This window comes from Echinops telfairi, unplaced genomic scaffold, assembly GCF_000313985.2.
Source record: "Echinops telfairi isolate 266 unplaced genomic scaffold, ASM31398v2 ScPeMD7_18;HRSCAF=68, whole genome shotgun sequence".
Lineage (NCBI taxonomy): Eukaryota > Metazoa > Chordata > Mammalia > Afrosoricida > Tenrecidae > Echinops > Echinops telfairi.
In genome coordinates, this window is record NW_022103915.1 from 51,663,552 (window position 1) to 51,678,284 (window position 14,733).

Sequence of the window (14,733 nt, forward strand, 5' to 3'; positions counted from 1 at the left end):
ACCCTCCCACCACTGATTTGGATCACTTGTTGTTACCTTGTCCCTGGGTTTGTTAACACCATTTCCTTTCCCCCCACCTCCCTCAGCTTTCTTCCCTCTCTCCCATGTCCCCCAGGAACCGTCAGTCCCGTTGTTTTCTCCTCCAGATTGTTCTTCCAGCCTATCTTATTTAGGTAGACCTGCAGAGAAAATAACATGCACAAAAACAAGACAGAGCAAAGCAAAGCAACAAACAAAAACAAAACAACAACAAAAAGCAATGAAAAAAAACAACAACAAAGAAAGGCCATGTAGTTATTTCAAAGACTATTGGCCTTTAGGAGTGTTTTCCGATTGAGTCTGTTGGGGTGCCAAGTCCTGGCCCCCAAGCCTACTTTTTCGTATTCCCTGGGGACTTCTTTGCTCTGTTCCCCTCACTGTTCTGTTGCACGCCATTAGTGTTTTCAGTGACACAGATCGGGTGCTGTGTCAGATCCCACAGTTTCCAGTGTTGTCCCCTGTAGGGCTATGGGTCCTGTTTTATTTTTTACAACTTAAATTCCTGTCAGTACATACAAACCCTTGCTCCTAATTAGGAATATGACAACTACTGATATGTCTGGGCCTCACCCGTCCTCTTTTCTGAATGCACTTCAGTTTAGCCACAACTGCCCTGTGTATTTTCACAAACTGCAGTGGCTGCAATGCTCTTCCTCCTCCTTCCCAACTTTTCTCTAGGTTTTAAAAACTCTGTCAAGGTTTTTCATGTGCTTGAAAACTAGAATATTTTCGGTAGTTGCTTTGGAGCACAGACTACCTGGGATGTCTTAAACCCAGATGAATGCGGCCCAGGCCCAGGATGCATATGTGGCTTTAGACAATGGCCCTCCTCTGCTCCTGAGTCAGTGCTTTCAGTGAGGTGTGAACAAAGTCCCGTCCAGCGCAGGAGAGGGGCCTGGCTGAAGCCGAAGAGAAAGCACGGCTTACTGGTGGAAGGAGGCGGCTGGGCTGCACGTTGGCCCCAGCTTTCTCCAGTTTGTTGGTTTTCAGCTCTTCCTTTTTATGTAATGAGAGCAGAGTTGAGCAATCTGTTTGAGACGCAATCAAAGTAATTTCGTGTCCTCGGTAAAGAGTGGGTTATTCGTTTCACATTTCCTCCTCTGATTGGTCTAGCCAAGGAGGTTCCAGGAAACCCATTTATAGTAGGCAAAACTCATCAAATTAGCAGCCAGAATGCCCTCCACCCTTTTATTCCTCCAGTAAAGGGCATTTAACAGAAAAAATCTTTTTCGTTCAAGTCTTTAAAGCTAAGAAAAGGCTAAGAAATGTAAAGTGGCGCTCTTTGCTTTGATTATAAATGTGGTTCTGAAAGTAACCGCTAAGAAACCCCGATCCATCTATCTGTCTGCGTTGTGATAATTGCTCACCCAGGGCTGTCAAGCCAGTTACAGCTCATAGCCCCATAGGACGGAGGAGACGTGCCCAGAGTCTTTCCAATGCTCTGCTCTTGACAGAAGCAGACTGCCTGCCATTTCTTGCGCAGAGCCACTGGTGAGGTTATACCTCCGACTGTCTGATGAGCAGCCGCGTGTGCTGAACTACTGCTCCACCTGGGCTCCTTCTGTAATGAATCACTAAAGAACACATCTGGGCCCTAAGATGTGTTCTAAAGAAGAGAGTGTAAGTGCTTTTGTAGGAAAAGGTTACTCAGGCAGTCAGCATCCCTGCAGTGCTCCTGCTTTTGTGAATGTGCAAGTCTGTCCTCTTGGTGGCACGATAGCAGAGGAGTGGTTTTTGAGCAAAAATGCAGCTTTCTGCAGAGGGACATTGGTTTCACTGCTGAGTCAGGTACAGGGAGGTCAGCTAGCCTTTAAGAAGGTTCCTCGGGGCGATGGTCCAAACCGGGGTTGCCCACACCAGGACTGGGGTGTGGAAATACTCACTTTTCATCAATGCCCAGTGGGACCACAGTGTGCACGATGCAGGGCTAGCCCCCTCCAAAGTTGTGGGAGCCATCGGGGGCCGTGACTGGGTGTTTGGTCCTGGGCCTTGATCATCACAGCCTAGGTGACTTCTGGGCCATACCCTGCAGTCAGAGGTTGCTTTAACATACAGGACGTGATAAATGCCTGTATTTATCGTGTAATTACGGTAGTGGGCATTTGGGAGTGCTAGAAGATATGAAAAGGGCGGGGGGGAGGGGTGCTTTAAACCTAAGGGTCTACTTTCTAATGATCATTTTCCCTTTAAAATTGTCATAACTTAGATCCTTGACTCAAAGACGATACATTAATGACTTTGTAAAATTACTTAATGAAAATTTAATTGCCCATATGCTCTACTGGTTTTCCTATAAGTCACTTGAAATACAGAGGTTGAAAGTACCAGTATATAAATCATTTCATAATTAATTACTAAACTTAATCTAGGACAATGGTTCTCCACCTTCCTAATGCTGCGACCCTTTAGTACAGTTCCTCATGTTGTGACCCCAACCATAAAATTATTTTCCTTGCTACTTTGTAACTGTAATTTTGCTACTGTTATGATTCGTAATATAAATATCTGATATTCAGGATATATTTTCATTGTTACAAATGGAACATAATTAAAGCATAATCACAAAAGCAATATGTTGTGAAATGTTTATTTCTAATGACAAATGAAATTTTGTCTTGAAGCATGGTATGATACGGGTAAGTCTTCACCCCAGGTACTTGTACGTGGGCGTATCTGCATGTGGGCAGACCCGCCTGACACGGATAGAGGAGCAGTGTCTCAGTTCCTAAGACCGGAAATAGTGTTTTCCAATGGTTTTAAGCGACCTCTGTGAAAGGGTCATTCAACCCCTAAAGGGGTCACCACCCACAGGTTGAGAACCATTGATCAAAAGAGAATCTTTGAATACATAGTCAGAAAAGGTTTCAACAAATCCCTTGTTCAGTGAGTTATTACATAAAATAACCTTTCATTTAGTGGAGCAGGTGTGGATTCAAACCAAACCTGCCACACCAAGTCAGTGCTAACTGGTAGCGACCCATAGATCGGGTGCTACCGAAACCAAATCTTTACCAGAACAGGGCAGCCTTGTGTGTCTCTCATAAACCATCAACCTTAAGATTAGTAGCCCAAGACTTAACTCACTGCACGACCCCAGCTTATATCCTTTTAGAAACGATACTTGCTTTTCACCTGTAAACACGTTTCACCATTTTTCCCCCACTTTCATACTTTCCGCCAACAGTACTGAATATTCCCAGAGTGATGATATGCTTCATCAGTAGTTTCTTTACAACCTCATCCCATCCCATCACATCAAATGTGCTTATTGCATAATTTATTTTAAAAGAGGGTGGTCTGCTGAGAAAATATAAAGACACCTGATTTCACTGACTGACTCTTTTTTGTAAAGCAATGGTAGGATTTAATAAGCATTTTTTTAACTTTTTAATTCTAGGAAGGCAGAGGTATAGTTTTTATACCCAATCAGGATTTAAATAGAAATGTGGTGCATATTACTCAGCCAGTTCTTAGAATAAGATTATTCTGAGCTATTAGCTGAGAGGGTGTTTTAGCAGTTTTTATGAGGTCTTGGGGCATTTCGTGATGGGGTGTTTTTCTTTATTGACAGGTGCATTCCTTGCAAAGGCTCGAGGTTTCCTCCCACCCTTCCCCGACCTGCTGTGGCCATTTTACCCTTTAAACTCCCGTATTGTCAGACTGCAACAGAGAAAGGACAAATGGAGGTATGTGGTCATCCGACTTTGACACTGAATTTGATAAGACCGCTGGGATCAGTGGGTGGTGGTGGTGTTAGCTGCTGTCTGTTCTGACTTAAAATGACCCTATGTACAACACAACAAAGCACTGCTTGGTTTTCTGTGAGCCTCACGATTGTTCCTGTGTGTGGATCCATGCTTACAGCCACTGTGTCCACCCATCTCACGGAGGGTCTTCCTCTCTTCAGCCTCTTAATGTATCAAGCATGAGGTCCTTCTCCAGGGACTGGTCCCCCTGCTAACCAATCAGAAGTCCATGAGGCGAAGTCTTAACTATCTGCGTTTCTAAGGAGCATTCTGGCTGTCCTCTTTCCAAGGCAGATTTGTTCCTTTTTCTGGCAGTCTCGGTGTATCCCAGTGGTTCTCAACCTGTGTGTCACGACCCCTTTGGGGGTCAAACGACCCTTTCACAGGGGTCGCCTAAGACCATCGGAAAACTATTTCCTCACTAATGGACATTCTCAGCTGTGTCCTCTCATTCTTCAGTTGTGCCGCATCAGCGGATGAAGGTCCTGAGAGCTTTACTGGATTGACATCATTGAGATTGCCTCTACTTGGAAGAGGCAGCTCTTCTGCATCTGTATTTTCAGTGCCAGCCTGGGGCCATATCTTCCGGCTCTGTGTCATGTTTGCCCGGCGTTTGGAAGGCTTTCACTTTTCACTGGCTTTGTTGTTTTTGGATAGTAGATCGGCAGGTCCTTCTTCCTAGTCTGTTCCCACTGTGAAAGCCTTGCTGAAGCCCATTCGTCCTAGGCCACCCTGCCGGCATAGTGGAACAGAAACCGTGTGACACGCTGATAGGTGGGTGGTGGCAGGGGTGACAGAAGTTTGCTTATTGATGTCATTGCTTTCCAAGAACCTTGTTGCTCTGACAGATGAGTCCTTCAGGGTTGCTAGGGTGAACCCTTCAGGCCCATGGCAACGTCTGAGGGACTGTCTCCACACATGGCGCACCCTAGGCACCCTGCTTACCTCACCCTCAGTCGAGCCCTTAGTTTGCCTCCTCAGACTCCTCGTTAATCTTTCAAGCTGTTGTCAATCTGATCCCCTACAGACAAGGAGCCCTGGTGGCATTGTGTGTTGGGCTGCTATTCTTAAACTCAGCAGTTTGAAACCTCGGGGATAGACCCGGCTTTCTTCTCTTGTAAAGAGTTACGGTCTTGGAAACCCAACCGGGCAGTTGTACCCTGTGCTATAGGGTCACTATGAATCAGCATTGAGAGATACACGTGAAATCCATTTCAGTTTCTGATAATCCACCAAACTCTTTGTGATGGCTAGAAAACTGTTAGAATGCTGCACGTCTCCCCCACCCCACCCCGACAGCAAGAAGCTAAGTCAAGCCTTGTGGCACACTGGGGTTTGAATTGTAAAATAAGCTTTAGAAAATAAACGGAAACACATGTGCTAAGATAATGACTTAACACCGCAGGGGTGCTAAGGTAATCGTTGCCTCTATGTCTTTTCTTTTTCTTTCTGTTTTTATAGGAAGAATTTTGGCGTTCGGTTATGTTTCACAACTACCTTGATTATTTAGCTAAAAATGACTATGAATACGAAGAGAGCATTAAGGACCAAGCAACAAGAGAACAACAGGAGCTTTTATTGAAAATGCTTGCGGTGAGTAAAATCACTACTGACAAAAATTAATGGTCAGCTGTTTTCCGTAGGTTCGGTGTCTGAACAGTCAGTAAACCAGCACCCGCTCCCCAGGCTGGCACTCTGAAGTCATAGGCAGCGGTGGGCTGGTTTGTTTTCCTTCAGTTAAAAAAGCAGGTTTACTTTTAACAAAGTGCTCACAAAGTTAAACACTTTCACTTAAATGTGTTTTGTTTTGTTGTTGTTGAGAATGAGTACGGCAAAGCACACCCCGGTGTGACCACTCCTGCCCGTGCAGACCCTTTCCGAGTCCGCGCAGCCTCATTGACATCAGTCACACCCCATCTTTTCAAGTTGCTGAGATCAATTTGATCCCATAGAGACACTTCCCAAAAGAATGTAATGCTCAAGGCAGCCCCCCAGCCTTTTTTAAGTAGTAAAGCTAATCTGTTATTCTGTTTACGAAGACTCCAGGGGCTGTTTTTGGTTTAAGGCTTAAAGATTATCTCAGGGCAATAAATAGCTGTCAAGAGTACATTCGGGCCCCCCCCCCCCATAGTTTTAGAAAGTTCAGACTTCACAGAAATGTTTAGTTATGTTCTGCATTCCATTCCCTCCCTTTTGATCAGGATTTTTTTTAATGGAATCTTGCATCAAAATGTTCAGTAATAGTAGCCAGCTACTATCCATTTCTTCTGGTCTCATGGCAGAGGGGCCAGTCGTTCATAGATATGGACGGTATTTAACTCTGGAGGTACCTTTTTAGCAACAAGCGACTGTTGTGTGTTTAGCCCACGGCTGCAGTGAAGTCGCGCAGTGCAGCACAGGCAGGGTTGCTAGAAGCTCCTGGGATTCATGATGTGTTCCGCTTGGATTTGCTTTGGGGTAATTGGGCGTTCAGAAACCTTTTACTATTGCCACCGTTTTCACCAGCCCTGCGTTCAGTTACCTTACCCCAAAGGTAAGGTGAACCACAGTTTAAGAAGCTCTGCACAGTAGTCCTTAAAAGGATGACCCTTCCACTAGTCCCCCCACATTCCCTTCTCAGCCCGAGCAGCTCAGCATCACCTGGGAACTGCTTAAAATGAAAATTCTCAGATTCTACCCCAGGTGGCTTAACAGGCGCCTGGGAGGCCGAGGGGAGGCTGATGTTCAGCAGTTTGGGACTCACTGCTCTTACTCCTGCTGTTAGGAAGCATGGCAAATCAAGTTTGAGGGCAAGTTGCATTTAGACCTAAGTCTAAGAGTGGGCCAGTCTTATGCATTTGGGTGAGATTTTTAGCTATGCCTTCCTTAGGTCATTCTCCCTGTGAACTGGGCAGTTAAGAGTAGTACAGGTTGGTCTATCGCTAGTGACCAGGTGTAGTGCCTTTTATATTTTAGTACATTTATCTTTAGAATAAGGCATCTTCAAGTTCCTATATTGGTATCCTCACTCCAGGTTGGTATATGGGGGAGAGCTTAGTACGTTATCTTTGTTGCTCATCTTGCACCAGATGGTAAGCCCCTTGTGAGCAATGACAAAGTTCCTACTACATAGTAAACAAATGGAAAACCCTCTGACATTGGTTGGCTTCACACTCCCAACCTTTAGGTTAGTGCATTGTGAGCTCCTCAGGGACCCCGGCCCTTAGCCTAGTTGCCAGTGAGTGCATTCCAAGTCCACAAGACCAGTAGTAGAACTGTGCTCCTTTGCATTTCCCTAGCTGCATCTCTGGTTGGGTCCCAAACACCAGCCTTGCATGGTGGGGCCTCCAGATGGAGAAGCCTGTTTATGGAAAAGGGATCCCAGGAAACTTAAAGAACTACAAGTGGATATGTCAGGCACCCATGATGAAGGACCAGATGTGTTGTTTCAGTAACAGCAGCAATCCTTTTTGCCCTGTGAATTGGGAGACCCGTAATAATCTTTGGAGAGTCCAATTTCTCCACTTTGACTTCATTGGATTGCTAAAATTTAGACTGCAAGGAAAATAGTGCTTTATGTTATGAATTGGGAGAGAAAGATGGGGCTTTCTACTCCCTTAAAAAGTTATAGTCTAAAAAGAAAAGAGTTATGGTTTGGGAAGCTCCCAGGAGCATCTTACCTTGTCCTATAGGGTTGCTGTGAGTCAGCACCCCATGGCAGTGTGTTTAAGGGTTTCTTGGTTTATATTGAAAATTGCCCCCCACTCCTATTCACTTAGTAGCAGTTATATGCCAATTCTGAACAAAGTAATAACTGCTTTGTTTGCAAGTACTTGTTTTTCAAATTGCCTACACTATGCGTTTTGTGGGGTAGAGCAGGGATAGGAACAAATTGGAGAAGACCGCCTTTGAGTTTAAGAAAGTCTCTTGCTTTCCTTCCAATTAATGTCTTGAAACCATATTCCATATTTTATTCACTCTAACCCACTGTTGGAGCCCCTCGGAGGTGCAAACAGTTAATGCACTCCGCTGGCAGTCAGAAGGTTAGAGGTTTGAGTCTATCCCCGGACCCCCGTACAATGGAAGAAAGGCCTGGTAATCTACTTCTGAAAAAGTAACCACTGAAAGCCCCCTGGAGCACAGCTGTACTCTAGCACACGAGGGTGCCATGCAGTAGAATTGATTTGAAGGCAACTGAATGTTTGTGCCACTGAGAAAAAGGTGCTGCCAATTAACTTCTGACCCACCAGCAATTATACGACACAGCCCAATTTCAGAGATGTTGCATACGTGTTAGAACAATGTGTGGTATATGGAATGTGTTTTTCCTTGGTTTTACCCGTAGTGTCCATCTTTTTATTATTTTATTTATTTGTTTGTTTGTTGCTTAGTAAATTCCACACACCACACCCACACCACACCCCTGTTTGTTTGTTTTTCCGGTTAGCTTTCGTGTAAACTGGAGAGGGAATTTCGATGTATGGAACTTGCTGATCTGATGACTCAGAATGCTCTGAATTTAGCTATTAAGTATGCCTCTGGCTCTCGGAAAATAATATTAGCCCAAAGACTTAGTGAACTGGCAATGGAGAAGGCAGCAGAATTGGCAGCGGCCCAGGAGGAAGAGGAGGAAAGAGAAGAGGCTTTCAGGGGAAAGCCGAATACTAGGTGAGGGGAAAAAAAAAATTTACTTGTTTGCATTTTCTTTCAAAGCTCTGAATATTAAATTGGTCTGTGCAGATCTCTTTATTGAGTAATTCTGTTGGGTTTTAGTTACTCTAAAACTGCCTCAGAGTGGAGCCAGTCCAGGCTTGGGAGCCAAGTTGAAGAAGAGGCAGAGGCCGAGGACAGCGGAGAAGCTGATGAAGTTGAAGAAACCACCAACCTACGTAAGCAGGGTCAGAGACAGTTCCCAGGCAGGAAATGACGGAAGGTGTGGCTTTCCCCCATGGTACCTGGTGGGGGGAAATCAAACACCCACATTTAAGAACTATTTCTAGTTGTTTAGTGGAAAAGATGGTCTTGTCCTCCTTGTTGACATTGTGCTGTTTTGTCTTCATTGTTCTATAGGACAGAACTCATTTTCCCAAAGTACAAACTCCTCTGATGTGCCAACTGTGAAGTCAGGTGAGAAATAATTGTAAGATTACAATACCAGTTTCACAAGCAGTCTTTAGTGATACATATGCTCAGCTACGCTGATTTATTAAATTCGAGATGTGTGAAACTGGTCACTTAACAGATGTTTGAAGTGCTTCTTGTGTGTCCTCTCTAGCTACGTGAGGTCCACAAGGCAAGCAGACACTTCTGGTCTTTTCCCTGCCACTTCAACCTGGCAGGCGGGGGCATGGGGCAGATGGGAGCCGGAATGGGGAAAGCACTTGGGCTCAGGGAACAGCGTGTGTGAAGGCACCAGGCAAAGAGAAGCAGTGCTGGTGCTTTGGACATGATGGCAGGAGGCAGATCTTAGGGACAGAGGGAGGCCGTGGGCTTCATCATGGGGTCACTGGGGCTCTGTTGTCATTTTCAAGCGGCGACATGGCAGGCTGTGGTGAGAAGTGGATAGGAGGAGACAATCGAGGCAGTCCAGGAGAGGTCGAATAGTGACTTTGGCTTGACTGATAGAATGGGGAGAATTAAAGACGCTTTTCTGAGGGAAATAGAGAGAGTGGGTGTTCAGCCAATGGGAAAAAATGCCTCGGTTGTTGGCTTGGGACCTTGTGTGAATGATGATTTACTGAGAGAAGCACTTGGAGAAGTGGGAAGTAAGGAATCTTTGGTCCAGTGGACTCTCGCATGGGCAATTGAGTGTTTGGATCAAGAAGTCAGAAAGGGAGTCTGTGTTACAGATAGAAAATGGAAAGTTGTTGGCATGAATATAGCATTAGAACCATGGGCGTGAAAGAGGGAGCATTGGCAGAGGATGTAGAGTGAGAAGAGAAATGGGCTGAACCCTGGGGGAGCCCTAGCATTGGAACAGGAAGTAGTGAGGGAACCACCCATAGAGCATGAGATCAAGGGTCCAGAGAAGGAGGTGGGCCAGGAGAATGGCGTCTCAGAAGGACCAGCCAGCCGAGTGGCCTGCTTCCGAAAGGTCAGATACCATGAGGATTGAAAAATATCCACCAGATGGCTGTGTGGAGGTCACTGGGGCTCGAGCGAAAGCAGATTCTGTAGGTAGTAGAGCTAGCAGCCAGGCTATGCTGGATGGAGGAACAAAAGGACAGTGAGGAAATGGGAGCATCCACATAGATAGCGCTTTAGGAATTGGCTTTATAGGAGAGGTAAGAAGAAGTTGGCTGGAGGGGGTGTCTTTCTATTGCTTTGGGGGATTTATTGAGAGCCTTGAACATCCAGTCAAGAGGGTAAAGTCATGGGTGGGAAGGGGAACCATTGAAAGCTGTCTTGAGAAAGCAGGGGAGGTAGGATCCAGAGTGTAAACACGGGGTTAGCCTTGGCTAAACTCGGGACCGTTCTTTCAGGGTAACAGGAGAAGAGAGTGCCGTGCACACAGTGCGTTGAGTTTCTTAGTGGCAAAATGAGTTGGTACCTGTCTGGTCATCTTTGTTTTGTCTCAGAACAGAAGGAGGTCGTCTGTAATTGTTCATAGTTTTAAAGTTGGAAAGTACATTTATTTTCACACGATGTATATTTTAAGTTTCCCATGTACTGTTAGTAGAATCAGAGTCATCTATTTTTTTTCATCCATATTAAGAAGGATATCTTTCTGCTTGTGAAAGGTGCTGTTACCTCCAGCCACCAAGGACGCGCAAACCCCTTCAAGGTAAACACTTTCCAGTGACATTGTCTGTTGTTTAAAGGTGTCCCCGTGCAGATGAGTATTTTCAGATGACAGGATGACCCTCCCAGAGTGAAGTAGGTCATGGTAGGGCAATGGGAGAATGCAGCACTAGCTCACACTTGGGATTCAAATAATAGTTTCTACTTACTGTACCTTCTAAGGACCAATGGTTTTGAAAGATAGTGGTTTTTCAGGAGTGAGAAGGGTACAGTGCTTTGAGAATATGTGTATCAGTCCTCATGTAGATTGTACTAACTGTACGGGCAGTACCAAAAAGTGAACTATAGCTTCTACGACAACACTTTAAAAGTTGAAAGAAACATGAGTATCTTCGGGTTGTTGTTTTCCCTCTCTTTAAACATAAAATATTAAAATATGTTTGCTCTTTAGGTGATGGCCAATTCCAAAGAGCCAGCCATTTCCACGAATATAGCACACTCAACTAATATTCTAGATAATATGCACAAATCCTCCAAGAAATCCATTGCACTGAGTCGAGCGGCAAGTAACGAAAAGTCTCCAGTGATCAAGCCTCTAATTCCAAAGCCAAAGTCTAAGCAGGTACTCTCTCAGCTCCTCCCAGTGAGTGGTCTGTCTGTCTGCTGTCAGCTTGCTCTCTGTGTCCGGCGTGAGGCCGGAGGAGCTCGTTGTTTGTCGTTGATTGCCTAGTGGAGCAGTGGTTCTCCATTCTGACTTGGCTTCAGCATCATCTGGTCACGTAACATGTTGTTAATTGCTATCAAGTCTTTGGACAGCTGACCGAAAGACTACCTGGTCCTATGCCATCCTCACCAACTCTGTTTTGCTTGAGCCCATTGGTACATAGACATTGTGTCAATCCACCCTTAGGACCTTCCTCAGTGTTGGCTGATCCTCTGCTTTTCCAAGCATAATGTCTTCTTTAAAAGACGGGCTTAGAGACATCTACAGCCTCGTTCTGAAAATTGTAAGTTGGCTTATAATATCACCCGTGAGTGGTGTGTTCCCTAAAACAATGATGTACATGAGACCAAAAGTTCAACATCTACCCAAAGCAAAGGCAGAAGGTCAGGAGCGAGGGAAGTGAGATCAGCGGAGACCAAGTGGACCCTGGAAGTAATGAGAATGCTGGACACATTGTGGAAATTGTAACCAATGCAACGCAACAATGTGTGTGAAAATTGTGAGCAGGGAACCTAGTTTGCTGTGTGAACTTTTATCTAAAAATATTTTTTGAAGAAAGCAATACACATACATATGCAGGCCCCAGGGACTCAGTCATTTATCGTTTGTTTTTTATTTTTTTAAACAAGTTTCCCGGTGGTCCTGATACCTATGCTGGCTTGATAATGACTGGCTTAATAGTCACTCCTTGTCCTGTATTCTGCTCTTGCCTCCTTTAAAATTACGCCCACCCTTATCATCGGTCAAATGGATCTCCAGGTTAACTTTTCCACTTCATATGATTTTACCTATTTAGAAAACATGAAATTTGGAGAATAGCTCTTTGGTTTTTCTGTGTGGGTACAAGTTTATTTAACTGAAAACCTCCACACATTTACACGTTAGTATAAGAATTTTTTAAAAAATTATAAACGTTTCTTCACATTGTTCAAAACCTGCCTGTGACTTGTAAAATCGCACCAGGTCTTGCTGCTGGATTCGTGTTTGTTTTTACAGGTATCTGCGGCCTCCTTTTTCCAAAAAGCAACTTCCCAAGCTGGTAAGACTGATGAAGCGAAAGAAGACAGCGCTAAAAAGTCGTCCTCTGAGACCCCAGCAGTGTCTCCTCAAAACAGTGAGAGCAAAAGGTCTGTCTGTGTAGAAGTTTCGAGTCCCTCAAAGATCCTGCCCTGACAATGCACAAAATTGTACAACTCCATTATTATAAATAATAATGCATCAACATGGTGCTGCGTGGTCACCTGTAAGGTTTAAGTATTAGTATTGAGAAGGGGAATCTTGTCTCAAGATGCTGAAGGGTAGGTGGGAAGGAAAGTTCTGGTTTTTAATCAGTGACTTGCATGGAGAGGAGGAGAGTTAGTCTCGGGAACTCACAGGGACCTTTCTGCCCTGTGCTGTAGGGTCACCGGAAGTTGGCTTTAACTCGATGGTGGCGAGTTTTGTTTGTATTGAGAGGCATTATAACATAATTGTGAGAAATGCGGATTTCAGAGGCTGACTGCTTGGTCTTGAATGTTAGCTCCCCTGGGTGGCCTTGGACAAGTTACCGCCTCCCATTTGCCCATTTTTAAATGGGTACAGTAATAAGCCGGTACACCCACAATTTACACATTAAAATATGCTTTGGTGAGTCATATGTATGTTTTGAATCAATATGCTTTGGGGGAGACCTCATATTTTATCATTATTAAATGATAGTTTTAGTTCATTTCTTGTTTCTGGGTAGATAATATATTTTAGAAACACTTGCAATGTAAAGTAAACCTCTTTCTGTCATACTACTTCTCTCCAGCAACAGTTTCTTTTCTTTTTTTTTTTCCTCTTTTTTTTTACCGCCCTCTCCCCATTCTTCCCGCCCCGCCCGCTGTCCCAGTACCAGTTTCTAAGACCAATGTCTTACCCAAGAGTAAGCCAAAAAGTATTGCCACAAAATAATGAAACACAAAGCTATTGTTTCTCAACATGTCTTCCATACAACTCCCGAAAACGGTGTTCTAACTTTGCTCAAAGAACTGTGCTCTTTGATTTACGCCATGCCAAAATGACGGCGGAGGCACCTCGGGGACCCCGACTGTGTTCCTTGTCAGTCTTCTGTGAATCTGGAGAGGGGCACCCAGCGTGAAGGGGCGAGATCAGGGCCATCGGGTGAATGGCTACCCGTAGGAACGAGCAGTGCACTGCTGTGGTGGGAACCTTCCTCTGCGGTTTTCCTGCCCTTTGTCACAAATGCAGTGTGTCATTTTCACAAAACTTCTTTCTAATAAGACCCTGCGGGCATCGTGTGTCCTTTGAGGAAATTTATCAAGGTTACCTTAGAGTTTAAAAAAAAAAATTGCCCTGGCTTCTGACCGAACCTCTGGTCCTTGAATAGAACGAAACCCCCTAACCTTACTTATTGAGAGAACGTGTCCTTCCACATAAACGAAGGGCCTTAGTCATCGTTTTACATTGCACACAGTGTTACGAGGTGCCGTCAAGTTGGCTCCAGCTCATAGCAAACCCAGGTACAGCAGAAAGAAGCACTGGCTGTAGCATAATGTCTTAGCTGGTGATCCAAGTTCGTTGCTAGTCTTTGGCTATTACAAATGAATAACTGTATGGATGCCATTTCTCAAATATGCAAATACAGTTAAAAGGCAGATTTCTCTATGCTTTGGTTTAATGTACACTGGTATTTTCAAGAAGTATGGACATATTTATTGCCCTGCATTGATGTTGTGTTGGTTTATACGGCCCCAGGAATTTGAAAGCTCCTATTTGTTTGTTTTTAAATAAATCATTTTATTGGGGACTCTTACAGCACTTATAACAACCCATTTATCAATGATATCAAACACATTCATACATATATTGCCATCATCATTCTCAAAGCATTTTTCTACTTGAGCCCTTGATATCAGCTCCTCTTTTTTCCTCCCTTCCCTACCCTCCTTCCCTCATGAACCCTTAATAAATTATAATTTATTATTTTCATATCGCACACTGTTCGCTATCTCCCTTCACCCACGCCTCTGTTGTTCGTTGAGGGGGGCCAGTTATAAGTCACTCATTGTGATCGGTTCCCCCTTCCTCCCCCGTCTTCCCTGACTTTCTCCTTGCCCTCATGGTATCACTACTCCCATTACTGTTCCTGAGGGTTTATCTGCCTTGGAGTCTTTGTGTGGAGAGCTCTTAGCTATACTAGTGTACATGCGCCAGTCTAGCCAGGTTTGTAAGGTAGAACTGGGGTCATTACGGTGGTGGTGGGGAGTATTAAAGAACTAGAGGATGTTGTATGTTTTGTCAGCACTGTGCTGCACCTGGCTGCCTTGTTCCTTCCTTGTAACCTTCTGTGAGGGGATATCCAATTGCCTACCGATGGGCTTTGTGTCTCCACTCCAACCCCCTCGTTTACATGATTGTTCTGGGTCTTCTGATGCCTGATACCTGATCTCATCGACAGCTCGTGATCACACAAGCTGGTGTGTTTCTCCATGTGGGCTTTGTTGCTTCTGAGCTAGATGG

At 44.6% G+C, this 14,733-nt stretch overlaps 1 protein-coding gene across 1 annotated transcript in view; it reads left to right on the forward strand.

Annotated features, from left to right (window-relative positions):
* Nucleotides 1-14,733, forward strand: part of WDHD1 (WD repeat and HMG-box DNA binding protein 1) — a 64,728-nt gene that overhangs the window by 44,342 nt on the left and 5,653 nt on the right. The window contains exons 17-24 of the mRNA XM_004698603.4: nucleotides 3,611-3,725; nucleotides 5,247-5,378; nucleotides 8,212-8,432; nucleotides 8,538-8,662; nucleotides 8,835-8,891; nucleotides 10,505-10,548; nucleotides 10,957-11,127; nucleotides 12,226-12,356. Coding sequence (XP_004698660.1) covers nucleotides 3,611-3,725; nucleotides 5,247-5,378; nucleotides 8,212-8,432; nucleotides 8,538-8,662; nucleotides 8,835-8,891; nucleotides 10,505-10,548; nucleotides 10,957-11,127; nucleotides 12,226-12,356 — 996 coding nt within the window. The remainder of the gene's footprint in view (nucleotides 1-3,610; nucleotides 3,726-5,246; nucleotides 5,379-8,211; nucleotides 8,433-8,537; nucleotides 8,663-8,834; nucleotides 8,892-10,504; nucleotides 10,549-10,956; nucleotides 11,128-12,225; nucleotides 12,357-14,733) is intronic.